At 55.4% G+C, this 21,967-nt stretch overlaps 1 protein-coding gene across 5 annotated transcripts in view; it reads left to right on the plus strand.

Moving 5' to 3' along the window:
* Window positions 1–1,320: 1,320 nt before the first annotated feature.
* The window catches only part of Bcl9l (B cell CLL/lymphoma 9 like), a 26,842-nt gene continuing 6,195 nt past the window's right edge, over window positions 1,321–21,967 (plus strand). The window contains exons 1-5 of one of the 5 annotated variants that reach the window (XM_026778908.1): window positions 1,321–1,391; window positions 15,372–15,508; window positions 16,841–16,942; window positions 18,174–18,559; window positions 19,161–19,280. In XM_026778908.1, the coding sequence (XP_026634709.1) occupies window positions 16,917–16,942; window positions 18,174–18,559; window positions 19,161–19,280 (532 nt within the window). In that variant the 5' untranslated portion in view covers window positions 1,321–1,391; window positions 15,372–15,508; window positions 16,841–16,916. Of the gene's footprint in view, window positions 1,392–7,212; window positions 7,270–15,371; window positions 15,509–16,840; window positions 16,943–18,173; window positions 18,560–19,160; window positions 19,281–21,967 lie in introns of all 5 variants that reach the window. The other 4 variants (XM_005347191.3, XM_013346257.2, XM_026778909.1 and 1 more) reach the window with 4 other exon arrangements.

Consider the following 21,967-nt stretch of genomic DNA (forward strand, 5'->3'; position numbering starts at 1 on the left):
AGCGCTTAAGTCATACAAGCCTCAGTTTCCTCATCTGTGTAATGGGGCTCTAACACCTTTCCTGTAGGGTTGCGGGAACCATTGAGATAGCATTTGACATGCGTTTAGACACTGCTTAGAGCTTTTTTCCTTCTCCTGTCCCATAGGACATTGCTGATGTTTGTGGGTGCCGCGAATGTATTTGTGAAGCCCTTTGAGGTGAGGGAGAGTTTGAGAAGACAAAGGTTTCGTTTCCTCAAACATTTTCTTAGCATCCAATTTGCACTGCTGAAGGTTTAATTGAAAAAAATTCAGTATACGTTCTCGGAGGGAGGGGGGAAATGCTCTCAGTGCATAATGGATGTGGGTGGGTACAATAAAGAGGGAAACTGTGTGTGTGTGTCCGTCCAGGCAACTCCCACTCTTTCCAAGCCGTGCAGATAGGAGGGTAGGTTTTGTCGGCCTTCTCCATAGCCTCGGATGCTGTGGGTATTTCTCCTTCCTAGACCTCAGGAACCGGGAGAGGAGAGGTGGCTTGAAGGCCCCTTCCCCGCCCAGGGCCAACAGCCTCCTGCTAGCCGGTCGGGCGCCTTACCGAGTCAGACCACTGGGAGGCTGGGGGAGCCGGGTTGGGCGAGGAGTCGAGTGAGATGGGGGAGCTCTTATTTTGACAGGGGCCTCTCCCGGCTCTGGTATGAAGGCAGAAGGAGGCAGCCAGAGAGCCCCGATGCTTATTCAGGCTGGGGAGAGGAGCCGAGTGGAGGGGCGTGCGAGGCTCCGGCAGTGCAGGGGAGCCCGGGGAGGCGGCGGCGCTTGGCGGAGCCAGTGGCCGGACATGCCCCGGATCCGGGGCCGCTGCAGCACCGCCGCCGCCGGGAGCCAGCCGGCCGGACGCCCGCACGCCTGGGTCCCCTGGCGCCGCGCCGCCCCGGGGCTGCGACCTGGACCCTCGGCATTCGACCAACAATAAGCGCCTATACAGCCCCCTCCCCGCCCCGCGCCCGCCGTCCCCGCGGGCCTCGGGGAAAGTGAAAGGAGGAGGCGAAGGAAGGAAGGAAGGAAGGGAGGAGGAGGAGGAGCAGGAGCGGCAGCAGCCGGAGCCGTGAGGTTTGGGCCGAGACCCCAGCCCGGAGCCCCGGCCGGGCGGTGCGCTAGCTCTCCCGCCGCTGCGGGCGCCCAGGACCATGCCCCGCGGTTGGGAGGCAGGAACCCAGGCGACCAGCGCCTCCCGGATACCTGCTCGCGGGCCGGGCTGGTATTGAGATCAAGGCGTCCAGGATCAAAAGATCACCGCCTGCCCGCCTTGTCCGTGTCTCCACTGTCCTGCTGGAGGATCCCAGTGCACCCACCGACCCTGACCTGGTTATGCCGTCCAGCTCCGGCCTGGCGTGAGGACCCCCAACCTGTGCGAGGTGAGGGTCGGGTTGGGGCAGAGGGCTAAAGTCATGCCAGGCCAGCAGGAGCGCGCCAAGCGAGATCCAGTTTAAATTGGGGAGGGGAAGCTCACTCTGATTGTCTCTTACGTTCTAGCACGCACCCCGAGCTGTTTAGGAAGCGGGGGACTCCTCTTGGGTCATTAGAGGATATTCTTAGTTCCTCAACCTGGCTGGCAGCCTCGGAGTACCAGGAGAAGGGCTTAGGGGCAGCCAGGGGACCCTACTACCTTAGCTCAGAGAACAAGGCCGGCCTTGGGCCAGCTGGAGCAGGGAACTCTGCCCTGGGGGCTTCTGGGATATGTAGTCCCCCTCCCAGTCTCGCTAACTCTGTGGGTCAGCACCCCTGCACTACTCCCCTGACTCGTGGGAGCCTCCTGCGGGAAGAAGACTGGGACAGGAGTGAGACCTGGGGTCATTCTCTGCCCCCAGGCATTGCCTCTGAGCTGTTGGAGCCTCCCCTGCCAGGGATTCTGAGTGGTGTGGGCTTGGCTGGGGGTGGGGCAGTTACACAGTTCCTTGGAGGTTTCTCTGTACTGCTTAGGGAAGGTGGCTCCTTCCTTGATCCGAAGGAGCTCCTAGGGCGGGGGTGGGGGTGGGTGGAGATTTAAGGAAGAGAAGTAAGACTCAGGCCTCCTGTATGGCTAGAGTATGGTCCTGTCTGAGGGCTGCTGGAATTTGGTTTCAGGAGACTGGATCCAGCCTTCCTTTTTCCCTCTTGGAGGCAGAGAAATAGAACATCCCACAAAGCCTGGGAGTCTAAGACTGTCTGTGGAGCAATGAAGCAAGGATTAGCTTCTGTCTGTCTGTCCAGCTTCCTTCCTTCCGGGTTTTTCTGACACCCCTTCCTCCCTCCTCCTTCTGTCTGTCTGCTGCTTGGGGTATGTGTTCATAATTTGTCTGGGGGACCTCTGCTTCAGGAGAAAGAGTGTTGTTTTGGGGGGAGGCGTGATGTGCTTCTGAGCTCTAAAAGGGGTCTCCCCCACCCCATCTTTTATTTCACCTCTCTCCCTCCCACTGAGCTGCTTGGTGTTCTGTTTTCCCTGGGAATGTTGCCTGTATTGGATCTGATACACCACCACCAATGCCAATACTTAGACTTCCTACTTCCTTCTCCTCAGCCTCTCCAGGGGTCAGTCACCTCGCAGGGGCAGGAGTTCCTCTGCTGCTGCTCCCTGCTCCCCAGCATGGGCTTAACTGTTTTCTCTGGTCAAGACCATGATTTCATGGCTCCAGGGGAGGAGCGAGCTTAGTCAGCTCTCAGGCCCCACAGAGGAAGCCTCAGGACAGGCTGAGAAAGGCAGGAGGTGAGAAGCAGGGAGGCAGGACTCTGCTACCAGGAAGGAAAACACTATTTCCCTCAGGTGACCCACCTACCTGGCTTTTGAAGGACCAGGTTCTGGCTACCTCGCTACCGGGGTTTCTTTGCTCTGTTGCTCTTGCTTGGAATGAGGTGGGGGGCTCATGAAGAGACTGGTGGTTCCCAGAGATCTGGAGTTAGAGCGTCAGTGCTGGTTCAAAGTACACATAGCACCCATGATTAGTTAGCAAGTTCCTGGTACCTGGATTATACTGAAGCCTTAAACTGAGGGGAGGGGGTGGGTTCCACTTCAGTAACCATGAAGGGCAGTAGCCGCCTGGGCAGAGACCTAGTGGGTGGCAGGGTGGCACTGTCGACTCAGCAAGGGCCAGAGTGCTTGGCACCTGCTTTAGATTAGAGGAAATGTGGTACAAAGGGGGCCGTTTGCCTTTGGTGGGGGGCTGGCTGCCTTTGGGGGAAGTGCCTGGGATGGTTCTTCAGGGAGTCCTGGAGTTCAGGGTGTGTGTGGTGTGTGTGTGTGTGGGGGGGGTGAGAGCACCATGTGGCAGGCTGCAGAAGCTCTGGTGAAAGTGGAGGGAGCCCTCATCCTGCAGCCTCTCAGCCAGAGAACCTTCAGATGAGTTAGTTGCTGAGGGCACCCTCACCCTGCCTCTGGCACTGCCTCAGGCTGAGGCTCTGTCCCAGTGCCCTGGGGCAGCTCTAGGGAGCCAGAGTGTCTGTGTCCAGTCTTCCTGGGATCAAAGGAAGCCCGGTAGGAGGTGGGGGTGGGGGACTGATGTAGCCCTGGTGCCATGTTTACTTTCCTTGAGCGTCTCCATTGGTGATAGTGAGGTACCTGAGGAGCCTGGGCACCCAAGGATGACAGGGAAATGGCATCCCTTGCTTCCTTGTACCAAAGCCCTGGGCACTGCCCGGGTGCTGACCTGGTGGGGGGAGGGGACAGAGGGGGATGGCACCGTGGGAAAGTGGGCAGCCGTGGGAGCAAAGCGGTACAGGCTGGGTGCCCCAGGCTGGGAGCCTCTGCCAGGCCCGCTCTCCCTGGGGTGGGGCTGGCTGTTCCAGGGACTGGCTCAACCTGTTGAACGCCTGGCTGCTGTAGCTTGGCATCTGTGCCCCTGCTTGCCAGCCCAGCAGCTGCCCACCCATAGCCGCACTGTGCCCACTGCCCCCAGGGGCCTGAAGAAAGAGGAGTAGATTTGTCCAGCGTGCTTGGTAGGGGCTCCTTCCCGGGCTGGGCATTTCTTCCAGGCTTACTAAATCTTCCCAAGTCTGGACCTCTGAGCTCCAGAGCTGGGGCTGGAGGGCTGGGTGGCCAGGGCCAGAACCTGAGGGGACAGGTGAAGAAGGCTACAGCCCTGAAGCCTCAGAGCTGCTTGAGGCTTGTCACTTGGATGGGTGGCCCTGAAGGCAGCTTGGAGTTAGAGCCTGGAATTTCCTCTGCCTGGTGCCAGGGCCATGCCTCCAAAACCCCACCCCCAGCCTGGCCTGACCTCCCCTCTCTCCTCCTTCCCTCCCTCTCTCTCCCTCCCTCCCTCTGTCTACTTTCCCTGAAGGTTGGGGGAGGGACAGTGAGGACATTCTGGCTAGCTGGGAGAGGTGACTTCCTGGGTGTGGGGGTACTCATAGGAAACTGAGGCTGTTGTCATGAAGACTCCCGGGGAGGAGATGTCCCCGAGTGAGGGGACAGTCATCCCCCACTGTTTCTTGACCCTTATTAGCTAGAAAATCTGAGCCAAGATACTATTCTGGAGAGAAGGGGTGATCACCTTGTCCTGTGGGTAGGTAAGGGGTGTGGTGGCTTCTTATTTTCAGTCCTGAAGGGAGTGGAGGTCCTTTGGGTCTTCACTTTTCCTGTCAGTGGCAAAAGCCAGTGGGAGGCCTCTCATTTGCCCTCTGTCCAGCAGGCAGGGCCCTCCCCTCCTGGTTCTCAGCCAGATGCTGCACCTGACATGGTAGCACTTTATGGGTCCCGATGCCCACTGACTGAACCACCTCTGCCAGGCCCTTTCCTCCTCCTTGGGCTGGTAGCTCCAAGTTGGCCTGTGTTCCCCTCCCCCTCCCTCCCCTCCCCAGCTTCAGGAATGGCCCTGAATCCAGCCTTTCCAGCATTTCGAAACTGGGATTGTTTTGAAACCCTGAGTGCTTCCCTGCCCGCCGCCCCTCTGCCCGCCCCCCCCAGCTGTCTTCTGGTTTGACTCTGCAGTACCTTGCTCGTCATTCTCCATTTGAGTTTGTGTGCTTGCACACTTGAACACACGCTGCACTACTTTACTTTGTATGCTGTGTACATGTGTCCTGGAGTGGGTGTGTCTGTAGTTCTGTGTGACTGACTGATGTCTGGTTGTTCCCTGAGCTCTCTTGGGTTGTCTCTGACTGTGCCGCTCCTGCCTGGGTCTTAAGGAAAGTTTGGGCTATTTTTAGGAGGTGCCTTGAAAGTATGTCTGTCTGTCTCTCACTTGTGAGTGTGTGTGTGTGTGGTGTGTGTGTGTGTGCTGGAGGTGTGTCTGTGTGTGTGCTTACAGTCTGCATCTCCTCTGATGGGAACATTGTCTGGGGGGTGTAGTCACAGGTCTCCTACAGCTCCCTGGGACCGGGAGTCCTCTGCCCTTTGATAGGGGAGGGTTTCCTGGAGTGAGGCCCAAGCTTCTGGCAGCTCTGAGGCCTTGGAGAGAGTGGTGGAGCAGGGAGATGCTAGGATAAACTGTTGCCAGGGGCCGGTCCCTCTCCTTCTCTGGCCTTGTGTATTCAGCAGCACCAGGCAACCCTGTGTCCTGAGGGTATGGTGGATGGTTTAGCAAGGGGCCTAGGGTCTAAGGAAACATGTTCTTTCCACCTCTAGGGTCACCTCCTTCGTGGGAGACCAGGTGCAATCAGTCACAGCTTACCTGGGAGTTCGATGATGCATTTCAGGCTCAGAAAACATCACTTCTCCACTTAACAGTTGCTTAACAAAACAAACTCAAAATTTAATCCCAAGCAAAAAGCAGAGGGGCCTGGAATCCAGGCATTTGGGGTGGACCATTGCAGCCTTGGTCCAGGGAAGTTCTTACTGCTATCTAGCTTCATTCCCTTCGACCATGGGTAAGGTTCTGCAGGAGGGGAGCTCTGGAATGTTTTGGTTTTTTTGTTTTGTTTGTTTCTTCTGGCTAGAGCCAGACTGATGATAGTGTATATATGTTGGTTGGGATAGATAGTAGCTGGGTAGCTGATTCCTCGGTAGGACTCAGTTTGCTTTCTTAGAATCTCAGGTGTAACCAAATGCTTTTCTGGAAGTCCATGCAGTGGAGGAAGATGGGTCGGGGATATCTGTATGAGTAAGGCCTGTGGAGACAGCATCGGTAGGTGGGTCCAGGGTACTCTTTCCCTGTCCCCTCAGGTAGCCTCTGGTCCCCAGTGCAGTGGGAGGAAGGGAGGAATAGAGAGAGGCCCATGTTGGTACAGTGCTCAGTGACCTAGCAGAGGGAGGGCCTTGGCAGGGAATTTTCAGTTTGTTTCTCAATCTGTCTCTGAGACATGCATGCGGGCACGTCACTGCAGACACCTTAGGAGCTGAGTCTAGAAAAGTCAGCTGGATGGTAGAAGGGCAGGGTGGTGCAGACGGAACCTATGGAGACAGCCTCCTCCCGATGGGCACATTGTGTGGCCTAACCCCTGTCCCTGGAAGCTGGGTGCAGCCAGAGGTCCCCTCCTAACAGTTGCGTTTGAGCCAAGAAGTAATGCAGGCTGCAGAGGGTTAAGTCTGGTTGGCAGGGACACCCCCACCCCCCCACCCCAGTGCAGCAAGAGAGAGGGAGGAGGGGTGGTTAGCAGCTTGCTCTAGTTGGCGTCTCTCCCAGAATTCTTCGGAAAAGAACTCCCCTTTGACCCCCAGTACAAACTGAGCCCAGCCACCAGCCTCCCTCCCTCCTGCTCTGGGAGCTTCACCCAGTGCCTGCTACTAAACTGCGAAACCTTCCTAACCCCAAGTCCCGGTACCTAGACCAGGTCCCTGGGACTCAGGGGACCAGGGTCGAGGCCAAGGAGACCACATAGGTACATAGGAACCTAAGCCCTTCTCCCTGCCACAAGTTAACCTGGGGGTGATTGGTTTCTGGAAGCTGGGATCCTTGGGCCTCATCCACCCCTCCCCCCAGGTCCTCAGGCCAGGTCGTGGGAGTCCTCCACCCCTCCCTCTCTCTGTGGGGCCAAGCTCTCAGGGAACTAACTCCGAGGTCTTCCAGTGCCTTCTCCTTCCTGCTTCCAGGACAGGGAGGGGGAGTGGTGTGGTGGGGCAGCTGGGTCAGCCCTGGCTCCTGGCCAATCCACAGAAAAGAAGGGAGGGGGCGGCTTGAGCAACTCTGAGAGACTTCCTGGAGCTGTAGGTTGTCTGTAAATTGTACATGTTTATGGCAGGGTGTTGGGGAGGGTGTTGGGGTTCTGGGAGGATCAGGGGCATAGGTTACTGGTCAGGGACTTTTAGCTGTGACCATCTCTCCACAGGGAGCCCCCATCCCAGAGCACACCCCTGAGCCTGAACCTGACACACATTACTCAGAGGTGAGCGGGTCCATGTGCTTGTGTGTTTTCTTTGGCCTTCCAATCTGCGTCTGCAGTGGCTGCATCATTCTTGCTTAGCCTCCTGCTTGCCTTCTTTTGAGCTCCCTCCTCCTGGCTTTCTGCCCTAACTTCTTGCATTCTCCCGTGTCTGGGTGGGAAAATAGCCTTTGACTTAGAATACTGTTGGAGTGAAGGGTGTGTTGGTCAGGGAAGGGTTAAAGCTGGGTGCCAGTGAAAGTTCTAGGCCTTTTCTAAGTCTTTTTCTCTGGTGGGAGGTGGGAGATTTGAAGTCTGTCACCTACCGGAGGGCAAGGTGGATTTTCTGGTTGTCCCAATTCCTTGTCCCCACTCCTTGGTTTTGGTTTCTACTGGTTGAGTCAAATCCAGGGTGGCCATTGGCCACTAGCCACCACTGTAGTATGGTTTCTGCTGCTGCCCTGGCTCCATAGGCACGCACACTAACAACACACACACACACACACACACACACACACACACACACACACACACACACGTGCGCAGCTTCCCTCCTCACTCCCCTCCCTCCTCCTTACTTAGCAACAACTCTCTGAATTCACAACAAACACTCCGGTGAGCTCCAGTCTGACTAGGGAAAGAAGTCTGGGAAGGGAAGGAGGGGCAGGGAGGAGGAGCCTTTTTCCTGGACTGTCCTCTGGAGGGAGAACTTCTAGTTCCTTCACCTAATCCCACCACAACTTTCCCTGCTGGAAGCCGTGATCTTTAGGGAGGAAGTGACCCTTCTTCCAACTTGGACCGTGAATAAGTGGGAAGCAATGGGACAGGTGGGTTGGGAGGGGGGGCTTGGACTTCAGTCTTTTCTGGAAAGTCCCACTTGACCTTTGACTCCCACCTGAGGCTGCAGGCGGGTGGGGGTGGGGGAGTAAGTGAGTGAGTAGGACTTCTCGTAGCCTTGGGCATCTCAGTAGGAGCCTGTGCTGGAGCTCTAGAAACCTGCCTTGAGACCTTGCGGGCTTTGTTAGGGACGTGGCTAGGTGAGGAGGTAACTGGTGGGGGTGGGTGGGGCTGGGAAGGCCTGAGAACTTTGCTCTCTGAAAGCCTAGGCCTGGCTCAGCAGGGCACCTGTGCAGAGGCCACAGGGTTCAGGGCTCTCTTTGATCTCTTCCCCAGGGATGAACTGTGGCCTTTAGTGCAGGACCTGGTACCCAACAGACCTAGAGGGAGGGTGGGAGGGTGCATGGGAAGAGGGCCAGGCCCAAAAGTGCCTTAGGTGAGGGGCCGACTCCTTGAAGCAACTACACAGGGTTATGGTTACTCTATGCAGTGTGTACACAGGGTTATGGTTACTCTATGCAGCGTCTACACAGGGCCATGGCTAAGAATCCAATTGCTGGAGTGTTGAGCTTCAATCCTGGCCTTGTAATGGTGGGCTATGCATCTTGGGCAAGCTACTTTAACTTTTCTTTCTTGCAAAGAGGGAATAATAAAAGGGTTTTCTAAACCAGGCATGGCAATTCCAGGAACTGAGAGGTAGAGGCAGGAGGATCTCTTCAAATGTGAGGTCATTATGGATTAGAGCGTGATTTCCAGTCTCAAACACAAACAGACCAGCAAACTCCAACACCCCAGGAACATAAGAATAAAGTATTTTCCGAGGCTGGCTATGGAGGTGGGAAGAGCCTGCCTGTAGTAGATGCAACTATTTAGTGGCTGAGGAAGGATTCCCCTGTCCTCAGGAGTTCAAGGCCAGCCTAAGTAACACAGTAAGACTTTATCGCAAATAATAAGAAAAGGCTAAACTAGGGATGTAATTCAGCTAATAGAATGCTAGCTTATCATTCATGAAGATCTGAGTTCAAGCCTAATATCAATTGGGTGTAAACCAGGTGTGGAGGTACAGACAAGTCCAGCACTCTGATGGTAGAAGCAGGAAGATCATAGGTTTGAGGCTTTTCTTAGCTGCATAGTAAATTGTTTCTTTGCTTTTTTGTTTTGTGTTTCTCTGTAACAGCTCTTGCTATCCTGGAACTCCTCCGTAGACCAGGCTGGCCTTGAATTTATAAAGATCCACCCACCTGCCTCTGCCTCCTGAGTGAGTGCTGGGATTAAAGACCGCACCGCCACCACCCTGCTTGTTTTTGTATTTTGAGGCAGGACCTCGCCTTGCAGACCAGGCTGTCCTTGAACTCGCAGAGCTCTGCTTGCCTTTGTGTCTTTCTTGGGATTAAAGTCATGGGCCAGCAGAGCTGGCAAGACTCTTCTTGTTGCCTCAGTTTCCCTACTGTTGGTGCTGGCTGATGCTGTGATTGCAAGTTTTGTAGTTGTCCTTAGACCTGGAAAAAGACTTGGGTTCTGAATCCCCTCCCACACCCCCATGGCCTTGCCCTTGCCCTTGCGTTTCTGGGCCCAGCCCTTCTTCCTTCCTCCCCCCCCCCCAGCTGTTTGTTTGCTTTAGTTTTGGAGCCCTCCTACCACCCAGCCCCTGCTGCTCTGTTCTTTCACAGGACTGAAGGAGACACTGTCCTTAAATGGCTTCAATGGCCTCTTTCTCTCTTTCCTGGTCTCCGAGTCAGGGACCTTCCTTAGGGAGAAATATGGCAGTGTGGCACTGTGAGGTGGGTGACAGGGTTAGGCCTGCCTCCTTCTCCGAATATGGAGGGGTGAGTGTGCCCAGCACCTCACAGGGAGGCAGGGAGGGCTAGCCTCAAGCCCAAAAGGAGAATATCAGTGTCCCTGATATCTAGGGTGATACCCCTGGAATCTGTCCCTAACATCTCAGCAGGGGAGAATGTGAGTGCCAGTGGGTGACCAGGATGCGCCAAGATCCTGGGGTGGGGCTGGGATGGTAGGGGCTGGAGCTTGGAGACCTCTGCCTGAGGAGCATGCAGGACTAGATAACCCACAGAAGAAAGGACCTAAGCAGACAGGTGGCTAGGATCTTCTGGAGATTTGGAATAGCAGGGTTCCCGGGTCTGAGACCTGGGCTTGGCTAGCAGGTGCCCTCTGTGGCCTTGGACTAGGAGGCTGGAGTAGAGCTCCCACGCTGCCCTGCCCACCCCTGGACTGAGAGGACTTCCCCTGGGCTTGGGAGGTGTGGGCTTATCTGCCTGTGCCGCCGTGCTTAGTGCTTAGCTGTTGAGCTGGCTATGTGTCCTGTGCCCAGCCTCTGGGTCTGCTCCTTGGGCAGGCTGGGGCTATTTTGGGATCAGGCTGGGGCTCTGGGGCTGGTTTCAGATGTTCCAATGTGAACAGGAGAAAATGGGAACAGATGGCTGGAGGGTTCTGATCAGCGGGTCCTGCTGGGAACAGGATTATTTTTAGGACCTTGTTAACCCTTTTGGGCTTGTGGGGCCCCCCTGAGAGGTATAGCCCTTTCTAGTTGAGAAGACAACAGGGTTTCTTCCTTGGGCCCTTCTGCCCTCTAGAACTGCTTCTCCACTGTATGGTCTCTCTAAGATCCTCTCTACTCTTTAAGGAGATCCATGGCCAGAGACTAAACTCACACTTCCTGGTTCAACACTGCATGTATTGCTATTAAGGGGTCAGACTGGAGGGGGTACAGGTCCCACTAGAAGGGAAGTCCCCCTTCACTTACCTCCTGGGTAAGATCTGGGGCTGAGAGAGCTACAGATAGCTGCTCTCGGCATTCCTGCTCTGAGTTGGAGAAAGTTGGGAAACTCAGGATGCTCAGGGGCCGTGTTAGTAGAGTGAACGAACTTCTTCACAGAGGACAAAGGAAAGCCATGTCTCTGGGTAGCACTACAATGATGCCCACGTGCCCCACCTGCCTGAGTACTCAGGGTACATACCTAGATGGTGCTTCTCATTACAGATGCACCTTCATGACATGCCACATTCTTGGGTACTCTGTTAGCAAAGACTGCCCAAGGGACTTCGTCGAGGGCTAATGTGCCATAGATATTTTTAGGTGATTTCTGTGATACCTCACTTTGTGATTTTCCCTGTGAGTAAACGGAGTCTCAAAGGGATGAAGAGGTGGACTTGGCATGATGTGATTGGCACTTCGTCTGCTCAGCTGCAGAGTAGATTCTCATTCAGCCGTCTTCCCATACCTGCCAGGGTCCCAACCCCGGTCAAGGCTACAGTGGGCATAACACCTTCTCAGAGGAAGGTTTATGGGATGGTGTGGGAAAGGAGGCCTTGGGACAGGGGACCCTGCCTGTCACGACTCTCACAGTCCTGTAAACCCTTCTTGCCTGAGGGTGCCAGGACTGACACTAGAAACCCAGTTTGGCCTTCCTGTCTGCCCTGCAGGAGGATCACAGGCATACATCCGGTCTCATCACCCCACCCCCACCAGCCCTGGCCCAGAAGCCCCTGCTTCCTGGAGGGTCATGGCTGCCGGCATGTCAATGTAGACAGGGCTAGATGGCCATCCAGGTACTGCTGGTGCCAAGAGCTTGGGCCAGGCAGGCAAGGCAAGGGATGGAGGATGTGTCTGCCTCTGGCAGTACCTGGGGTAGAGAGCAGAGCCAGGCAGCCAGGCTTTGGGCGAGGTCCCGTCCGTGGTGTTCCGGCTGTGCCAGCAGCCTGCCCGCACTCCACTCCTCCCACAATGGCCCCATTGTTCCCAGTAGCCAGGCAGTTTGGAGGAGGTTCCTCGGCCACCCATGCCCCCCTAAATAGGGGCCAGATTAACCCCTTGGGAGACAGGACCAGGTGAAGGCCCCCAGGAAACGGCCTGGCTCACTTTTTTCCCTGTTGTATGAATGCTGGCTTGAGAAGTCATTTCCTAACCACAGAGCAACAGGCCCCCTCCTGAAATTGGGGTCTTCCATCAGGGAGAAGTAGCACCTAGACCCTCTCCTACCCCCAGGCTGGTGCAGGTGCCAGGGGGCAGGAAGTGCCAGGGGGTGGCAGTGAAGCCCAGATATATTTGGGCGGTGGGGCTAATTCCAGCCACTACCGTCTGCTCTGCTGGCTCCTGCACTCCTTTCCTTCCTGTGAAACCAGAGCTGGGTTGGGCCTAGCTCAGGATTTCGGTGGATTTAAAGAGGCAGCGCCATCTCTGCCAGCCTGGCTTCCTCTCCCCCTCCCCAGATAGGGTCTGGGTCAGAGCAATCTGGAGGACTTTGAGCACCTCCTTTGCCCTGGGCTAACCCCTGGCCTTGGTCTCGGTCAGGGTACTAGACTTCTGGCACTCCTCTCTCCCAGAGCCTTGGGCGGGTGGGGTGGGCGGGGGTGGGCTGTGGTTTCCTGTGTTGGCTGTTTGTGCCTGGCCCAGAGTGCCCGCTGCCTGCCTGGGCTTCCTGCCCTGTCTTGTTTCCTAGTGCCCCCCCACCCCTCCCTACCCCTCTCCCTAGGGGGAGGGAGTAGCTAGGGATGGGGCAGCAGTCTTTTGGGGGCACCCTACTGCCAGGGCATGATTGCTTCCTGAGGTCTGGATGCACAGGTAATGGTGGGTTGCTCTGGCACTGTCACCCCTGTTATGCCCAGATCTGTGAAGTCCCCCAAGACCAACCAGGAGACTGAGTCCCTATGTAAAAGCAAAGAGACTTTATTTTATGCAAGTTTGCAAACTCGGTCTCTCCGCATGTCCAATGTATTGGAATAAACTGATAGCCCCGAGCTCAGTTAGAGTTGGGTTTTTATAGAAGTAAAGGTGGGGGTAAGAGGTTTCTAAGGCTCAGGACCCCTGATTGGCTGACATTTGTCTAGGGGTGGCAGCTGATCCACAGTGGTCCACGAAGAGCAGAACAGAAAGAGATCCCACAGGTGCTCTGTGCAAAGATTCTGAATTGCACATTTCTGGGATCAGCAGACTTCTCCTGGTCCTGCGGGGTTAGGATTGTTTGACCTTACCTGGGGCTATAGGTGGGGCATGCTGGCTGGAAACTCTGCTGGTAAAACCTCCCCAGCAAAACTGTTTATTTGCATGGACTCCTGGGAGGGGAGTTGTTGCTAGGAACCCAGGCCACGGGACCCCAACCCCGTGAAGCCTGGAAGTCCCCACCTAGAGGGTCCCTAACAGAATAACACCTTGGGTCCTTCAGCAGATTTCCTTGAGCTACTCTCTAAATCCCTGACCTCCCCACCTGGTTGAGTCACCACCTCAGGGAGAGGGAGTAACTTGAGTACTGGAGGAGGGTTTCTGAGAATCAGGGGAGTCCTGACACCCAGGAGAAAGGGGAATTGGGACGTTATCTGGGGAGCTGAATCTCCTTCAACCAGAGGCCAAGAACCCTGTCCCCATGTATCTGCATGTGGGGACATGGGCCGTCCAAAACATTTCTCACTTCTTCTTTGTTGTTTGTTTTTGGTTTCCTTGGTCTTGCTAAGATTGTACAGAGGTCCTCTGATGAAATATTTGCTCTACTGATGACATCACTAGCCCTGAAGTAAAATGTATTTTGTGTGGTGGTGGTGGTGGGCGAGAGAGATAGCATCTCACTACAAAGCCCTGGATGGCCTGGAATTTGGTATATAGACTGGGCTCCTCTTGAAATCACAGAAAGTCAGCCCATATCTACCCAATTGAAGACATAAACGACCATACCCAGGAATAAATATTTATTTTATAGAGAGACTTACAGTATGATTTACTGTAGAGTCTTATTGTAGAACTCATTGTGTAGCTTGTGCTGAACTTGAATCCATAGAAATCCTCCTGCCTCAGCTTTCTGAGCCACAGTGCCTGGCTTCTCTGAGATGTTTGTGAGCGGGGCAGAGAGGCTAGTGGGCTGGCTGACTTGGTCAAGCAGGCTCCCAGCATGGAAGCAGGCAGATTACCACTGTGTATAGGAATGCCTGGCCAGCTAGGGGACAGTTCTGTTAAACAGGGGTGGCACAAAATACCTGGAGCTCCTTCTCTGGCTGGGGTTGTTCTCACTAATCCTAATCTGTGGCCCACAAGCGGAGGCAAGTGACCCCACTTCAGGCTTTTCGTTTCAGAACCCACTAAGTATCTGGCCCGGATCCTGTCTCAGCCTCCCAAGAACAGGGACCACAGACCCATGCTGGCCCCAGCTTCTTTGTCTCCGCACCTTTGCTCCAGGCACATTCTCATGGGCTTGCTCCTGGCCTTTCACTCAGGTGACTTGCACCTGCTCCCTGTTTGTGAGCTCATGTCACCTTTCCACACTCTGAGAGGGTTGTGTTCCCAAAGCTGCAGTCTTCCCTGACAGGCCTTATCTCCAGGGCCTTCTGGCCTGGTGTTGGGACGGCTCCTTGTGCATTCATTGCTGAAGCATTGCCATTATCAGCGCACCTACCTGCCAGTGTGGGATTGAGTCTAGAGGAAGTGGGGTCTTTGGGAGCCAGGGCTGACTCCTGTAGGGCAGACGGGGAGATAGGAAAGTCCTGACTTGTCTGTGCTTGACTCAGCTTGCCTTGCAGTTGGGTGGGAGCAGGAGGTGGAGTCCTGGGGGGGGGGCATGTTTAAGATTCACTGGGGCCTCTGGAGATAACTAAGTTCCTAGCAGCCCCTCCCTGGATTAGTACAGTTTTTTGTTTGTTTGTTTGTTTGTTTTGTTTTGTTTCTTTTCTCCAACTGGTAGCTTTTTAGGGAAGGTTTTGAGATAAAATCTTGCTAGGTAGTTGAGACTGACAGGAACTCATTCTAACATAGGTTGGGCTTGAACTTGTGATCGTCCTGCCTCAGCCTCCCAACTGCTGGGATTATAGGTGTGAGTCACCATGCCAAGGCCAAGTCTCCAGTTTTTGAGACCCTTAACAGAAAGTAGGAGACGTCCTTTTCCCTGACCATTCCCATCCCTCTTGATAGGCTCTGGGGCTCAAATGGGAAAAGCCCACCGATTTGATTTAGGCTGAGATGAACAGTCATGGCTCCACTGGGACACTGTAGTACCTGGAATGGGGGTTATCGGTTGGGGGACCCAAGAGAAAACAGCTTTCTTTTCCCAGACCTCAGTTCCTCTTTGTGAAACTGGGTAGATAGCTCTAAGAATCAACCAGGCATGGAGGTGAGAGCGGAAGCTGCGTGTCCATCACTCACCTGTCTGGTTTTCCCCAGGAGTCCCCAGTGATTCCTGCTTCTTCCCTGGTTCTGTTGTGGTATGCGTGTGCCTGCCTGTGTGTGTGTGTGGGGGGGGGGTGGTGACAGCTGCAAGCTAGGCCCTGGACTTTGGAACCTTCTTTTCCAGGTACAGAAGTGGAGTGGGGAAGGCCAACGTTCCACAGAGGTTAAGGTTAGACTTCCACAGTGTACCTTGTCGGGCCCCCTTACTGGAGGTCCCAGCCTAGCGTCTCGCAGCTGAGCAGGGAGCAGGAGTGTGCACAGGTGTGTCTAGCTGGACCTGTCAGGGGAAGAAGCTCCAGGGTCAAAGACTCCTCCCCTTCCCTCCCCCACCTTTTACCGGGCTCGCTGCTGGGGGCGGGGAAAGGGGACAGAGCAGGGGGGCGGTTGGGTGAGGCGTCTGTATGTATTTGTGTAAGTCAGCTTGTTGGTGTATCTGTGGCCCTCTGTGCATTCTTTGTGACTGTCGGGCTCAACTTTCTATGGCTCCCCTGTGTCTGGGTCTCAGTCTTCACATCTGCTCAATGAGTCTGCAGGCTCTCACTCCTCTGGGCTGCCGGCTGTCTGTATGCCCCAGGCTGCCCGGCGGCTCCCGCTGGTTCGCACTGCCCAGTCACTCGGGCACACCTCCGCCAGCTGGCCGTGAGCATCTCTAGTTTCCTGGTCTCCGTGCGTGTCTTTGTCTCCCTTGTCCACGTGTGAGCTGTAAGTGTGCGTGAGTCAGAGTTAGGGTGCTTGTGGGTCTCTTGTGCCCCAGCTTTGCGCGCCCAGTCTGCCCGGCCGGCTGGTTCCCAGTCAGTCCTTAGGGGACTTGTCTGTGTGTCTGTCCGCACGCCCTCCAGTGGGCCTGTGAGATCCACGCTGCAGCCCTGCCCGCCTCCCTCACCCTCGCTCGCTGCCTCGCTGGCTCTCTCGCTCCTTGCTCGCTCTGTCTCTACACTCTGGCTCTGCCGAAGGGGGCGGGGTGGGGGTGCAAGGGAGGGGGGGGAGGGGAGGCTCCTGCATTCTTGCGGTCTGGGAGGAATCTGAGCCAGCGTTACTGGTCTCCAGAAGAGCCCAGCTGCAGCCCCGGGGCCCCGCCAGGCCTCTTGCTGCCCGCCCGGGCCTGCCGGGATGGGCACGGGCTAGGCCTGGAGCTGGGGGCGGGGCAGGGCAGTGCCCCCACCCCGGCCCCTAGAAGGCTGCAGCGCCCGGGGACAGGGCGCAGTGTTGGGGCGGGGCGTGAGGGATTCCCGAATCCTGGGTAAGGGGCGTGTCTGGGAGCGGGAGTCCCCCAGTGGGCCAGAGCAGACCTCGCACAGCCACCCCAAGCGTCACTTTTGCGACCTAGCCTATTAGTGAATTCTGACTCTGCAGCCCTCGGGAGGGGGAGGTGTCCAGGGTGAGGGGCTTGCTAGATACTGCAAGCTCCTTGAGGACAAGGTGCGGGAGGGATGAGGACGGGACTGGTCTTTAGGATAGAGAAGTCTTCTCTTTCCACTCCTACTCTACCCTATCCAGTTCCGTAGTCCCGGGGCTGTTGGGTTCTCCCTTCCCTCCCCTTCATACACCCCCTCCTTAAGTCACAAGTTTTCTCTTTGGGGCTTGTTGCTGCAGTCCCTGCTCCAGTACCGAGTACCTGTCTGGGCCCTGGGCACGCACAGGGGCCGTAGCCCCACTGTGTGTGGGAGCCATGAGGATCCTGGCTAACAAGACAAGGTGTGTGGGTGTCACGGAGGGTGGGATACGTGTGTCTGGAGAGCGGGGAAGGGAAGGGCCCATGGTGATGGGGCCAAGCTGTGAAGCTTTGCCGGTTTGGAGAGAAGTCCCCTGGGCACCTGGCTTCCTGGCCACCAGTGGGCTGAAGGGAGGTAGAGTGAGGACGTCTGGGCCCAGGCAGGAGCTGGTTGCCAGCCTTAGCGCCTGGGCCCAGGGGGCAGAGGAGACTGGCAGCTAGCTATGCCTGATGCCTCTGGTCCCTTCTATTTCTTCCCCCCTAAAACCGTTAGAGCAGACCCCCCCCCCACACACACTAGTATTGGGGTGTGAGGAGGATGCCCTCCAGCCTCAGTCTAGTTGGGTGTAGGAGCTGGAGTGGGGGCGGTGCCTGCCTCCCTCCTCCTCAGGAGAAGCGGGCAGACAGGGCCAGGCGGCAGCAGCAGGACAGCAGGGCTGAAATAAATCTGAGCTGGTGTGGAATGAGGGGGGATAAATATCCTCTCCCGTGATGTGATCTTTCCAGCGGCTATTAATAGGTCTCCGGGGAGGGGGAGGCGGTGGGGGGAGCGGGCTGGAGCTTAAAGGGCCCGCAGCCTAGGCTGCAGGAATCCTTGGCTTCTAGCCGCACTCCTCTGCTTGACATCCCCCTCCCCTCCCCCCTTCTGTCCCTGCCTGCCGACAGGGTCTACTGGCCCACCCTCTTCAGGCCTTCCCCCTGGAGGCTCTGGGGAGGCTTCTGGACCAGTGGGTACCACTCTCAATTGTGCTGTTCCCTACTCCCCTAGGGACTAGGACTGGGGCTTGAGCAGTGACTCACAGGTCCTGTGGCCCTTCTCTGAGAGTTGTTAGGACACAGCATAGTTGAGGTTTGGGGCCTTGGAAGGAGTCTTAAACCCTAGAAGGTGCTAAGAATGCATCAGACGCTGGAGAGACCAGGCTGCTAGGGAAGCTGGTGGTGTGGAGGCTGAAGGTAGGCAGATCCTACCAACTCAGAGCCCCAGTTTCCCTTTGATTGGGCCTAGGAGATAAGGAACATCCTCCATCTCTGCTCCCCTAAGGGGACAGAGCTCTGCTCTTATCTGAGGATCACACCGAGGTAGGGAATAGCAGGTGGTCTCCAGATAGCACCTAGCTACCCCCTACACCATTAGCTGAGGCTAGGGGGCTAAAGTCCAGTCGTGCCTACCTCCTTGTAGGATTAACCTGTCCTGTCTCTCCTCCCTTCTCCCAGGTTACCCCACCCCAGGAGGCGAGAAGCTCCAGGGAGTCCGCCGCTGTCCCCTCGCGGCCACTGTCCCCCTGCCCCAGCCAAGCCAATGCACCCAGAAAATAAATTGACCAATCATGGCAAGACAGGGAATGGAGGGGCCCAATCCCAGCACCAGAATGTGAACCAAGGACCCACCTGCAACCTGGGCTCCAAGGGCGTGGGGGCGGGGAGCCATGGGGCCAAGGCCAACCAGATCTCACCTAGCAACTCAAGTCTGAAGAACCCCCAGGCAGGGGTACCTCCTTTCAGCTCACTCAAGGGCAAGGTGAAGCGAGAGAGGAGTGTGTCTGTAGACTCTGGAGAGCAGCGGGAGGCTGGGACTCCATCCCTCGACTCAGAGGCCAAAGGTACGACACCCTCTCACCTATAGACTTTAGCATCACCAAGGTCCAGACCGTCTGTTGATTAATCCCATCCTGCGCAGCCATCCAACCTGGATTGTTCTTGCCCCTTTCTTCCTCTTATCTCTATCCCATCAGTCAACCAGTTCATTCCAGAGTAGGGTGGAAGGGCTGGACCACAGAGTGATTGGACTTCTGGTGTCGGCATCCTCAGCCTTCCCACCATGGCCCCTACATTGGGAGAGGGAGGTGTCCTGAGTGAATAGCAACCCCCCCAAGCCTTTTGGGAACAGACACTGGGGCCTGAAAGAGTCACAGTGGCTCCTCCCTGCCTCCCCCCCCCCCAGCCCTAATTAGAACCAGTTGTGGTTGGGATTATGCTCTACTTGGTATGGGGGGGAGGGGAGACAGGCAGCCAGGGTTGGAGAAAGAAATCAGAAACAAATGGTGGTGTGGTGGGGGCCAAGGACTGGCAAAGTGCCCACCGTGGTCTGGGCAGTGCCCTTTAGGGTGGGGCACTCTGGAGAATGGTCTGGGAGGGCCTCTGCCTGTGGAAGGACAGGACATCTTGGCACTCACTCTTCTTGCCTGTCTTCTGCCTGGGCAGAGGTGGCACCCCGGAGTAAACGGAGGTGTGTGCTTGAGCGGAAGCAGCCGTATAGCGGGGACGAATGGTGCTCCGGGCCAGACAGCGAGGAGGACGACAAGCCCATCGGGGCCGCCCACAGTGAGTACCCTTGGCTCTGTGCCTCCTGGGGACCTCCAAGGATGCTGCCCTAAGGGAACCTTCTGACCTAGGGCTTTAGGGGATTGTGAGAGAAGTGGTAAGGACCAGGCACTCGGGCTCCTCTTCAGTTCTACTTTAGACTGTTTTGCTATCTCCATTGCAGTAGCCCAGTCCCTGCGTTCCAGGTCTCTCTGGCCCTTCCCTTCCCCTCCCCTCTTCTCTCTTCCTTTCCCTTTCTCTCCTCAGTCTGGTCCACTCTGTAAGGTTTCTCAGGTGGTCTCTTTCCTGGACAACTCACTACTTTTCTAACAGATTTCATGGCCTATGCTGCCACCTACTGGTCAATGGAGGATGGGCAGGGAAGGTCCTGGCTGGGTTCAGCTTGGCTTTGCAAAGCCTGGTTGTGAGCCCACACTGGTTCCTTTCTCCAGCCTCTGAATGACTCTCAGAAAGTGCTCAGGGTGCATTGCCAGGACAAGTAGGTGTGAATTGATATCCATTCCTCTCTCCCCCCCCTTTTTTCTTTTAAGAGACATGGCTTCTTTGTGTAGTCCTGGCTGTCTTAGAACATATTCTGTAGACCAGGCTGGTCTGAAACTCACAGAGATTCACCTTTCTCTGCCTCCAGAGTGCTGGGATCAAAGGCGTGCACCGCCACCACCTGGCTCTCATTCTTTAATCCATCCTTATGTACTGGAGATGGAAGACATCTGTGTCCTTGGTGTTTTCCCTCAAACATACCTGTTTTGAGAGAAGAGATAGCTTAATGCATAAGACACTATCCAGAGAAGCTTAAACTGCGGGCTGTTACGCTGTTTGTTGGAGACAAGATCTCAGTGTGTAGCCCTGGCTGGCCTAGAACTCACAATAATCATCCACCTCTGTTTCCCCAGGACTGGGATTAAAGGCATCTGGCGTCGCCATGCCTGGTTAGAGTATGGGCTTTCGAAGGCAGGAATCAGGAAAGGAGGAAGAATGTGCTAGCTGCTGTGTTTAGTCCTTTGAGGAAGGGGTTGTCATGACTGTCACAGAGGACACAGTCAACAAATGGGGACTGAGTGGACCCTTCTGGGAGTGGCCAATAAGAAGCCTCCACAGCTGACTGGGACCGCAGAGGCTCCCGTGGGGCTCACTAGTGCTCCTCAGTCTCTGTCTGAACACTTAAATGGTAAAGTCTTTCGCTGTTTCCTGGGACAGGAACCTTCCTGTTACCCTGAATTTGTTTCTGTAACATTAGACTGTGTCAGTATAGAAACTCTGAAAGATACAGAGAGATAAAAAGAAGATCCCATGACCAGCCTCTTTTAAATAGACTGCCATTCAGCTGAGACCAGGCCTTGTGTAGTACAGGCTAACCTCAAGTTTGCTATGTAGATAAAGCTGGCCTATACCTCTCAAGTGCTGGGATTATAATCTTTTGACACCACGTCATCCAACAGCGTTTAACTGCGCAATTGAATTCTTCGAGGAGAGGCAGAACGATGTAGACGAGCATAGCACAGGCTCAGAGACCAGGCTGCTTCCCCCGGGGATGCACTTGTTATCTGTATAAACTTGGGAAAGGATTCCTGCTCTCTCATCTGTAAAAACGATCTTGTCTGTATAGATTTGATACAAGGAGAAAGAGAGTTCAAGCATGCAACATACTTTGAACAGCATTAGTTTGTACTGCTGTGATGGTACGAGAGAAGGTTCCTTCTTGTGGTAAATTCTGCCTCCCCCTCCATAGCTTCCAGAGCCTATCGTATGTTCTAGTTTATATATTCTTCTTCCAAGGCAGTGCTCAAGGTCAGCTTACTATTGGTGTGGGGCTCATGGCAGAACTGTTCTGGGGTGGACCGGTGAGGAGCTCATACCAGGACAGCTGCCTCTGAACTCAGGTGGCTGCTGCCTTGGTCGAGCTCTGGTGTTATCTGGAAGTGCTGTCTCTTGGCACTGCAGTCTGGGGGTTTTGGCTTGAGAGTGGATCTCCCCTAACCTAAACCCACTGGTGACCAGTAGTGGATCGTATCTATATGGGAATGGAGAGTCAGAGCAAATTTTGTCTTGGTGCTAAGGGTGGCTTGGCTATTCTGGGAATGTTCCCAGTATGTCAGCCTGGGATATTGTGAAATGCGTGTTTGGTCTCGCCTTGTTCCTGCCATACTACTCTAAAATCCTGGGAAGCTCCTCGCTGATGACTGGTGTGGCTGCCAGCCTGAGGTAGCTTCAAGCTGGAGCTGATGGCTGAAAGATCAAAGCAGGGTTAGAGCTGTGGGACTTTCAGTTCCACACTCCAACCTGTGTGTGAGGGAGTGGACCTGAAGGTTCAGTTGGTGACCTGTGGCCAATGGTTTAAATAGGTCTAATGACGAATCTGTAAAAGGTCCAGAAAGAAGGCTGGGAAGAAGTCTTCCTGAGTAAACACTTGCCTTGCAAGAATCTGTGTTGAGATTCCCCAGAAGCTGGCTGCAAACTGGGCGTGGTGGCCTACACCTTAATTCCAGCACTGGTGGTGACTGAAGCAGGTGGATCTCTGTGAGTTCAAGGTCAACTAGTTTACCAAGCCGGTTCAAGGACTGCCTAGGTGAAACCCTGTCTCAAAAACCAACAAACAGCCGGGCGGTGGTGGCGCATGCCTTTAATCCCAGCACTCGGGAGGCAGAGGCAGGCAGATCTCTGTGAGTTCAAGACCAGCCTGGTCTACA

This window comes from Microtus ochrogaster, chromosome 5 (genome assembly GCF_000317375.1).
Source record: "Microtus ochrogaster isolate Prairie Vole_2 chromosome 5, MicOch1.0, whole genome shotgun sequence".
In the NCBI taxonomy this organism is placed as follows: domain Eukaryota; kingdom Metazoa; phylum Chordata; class Mammalia; order Rodentia; family Cricetidae; genus Microtus; species Microtus ochrogaster.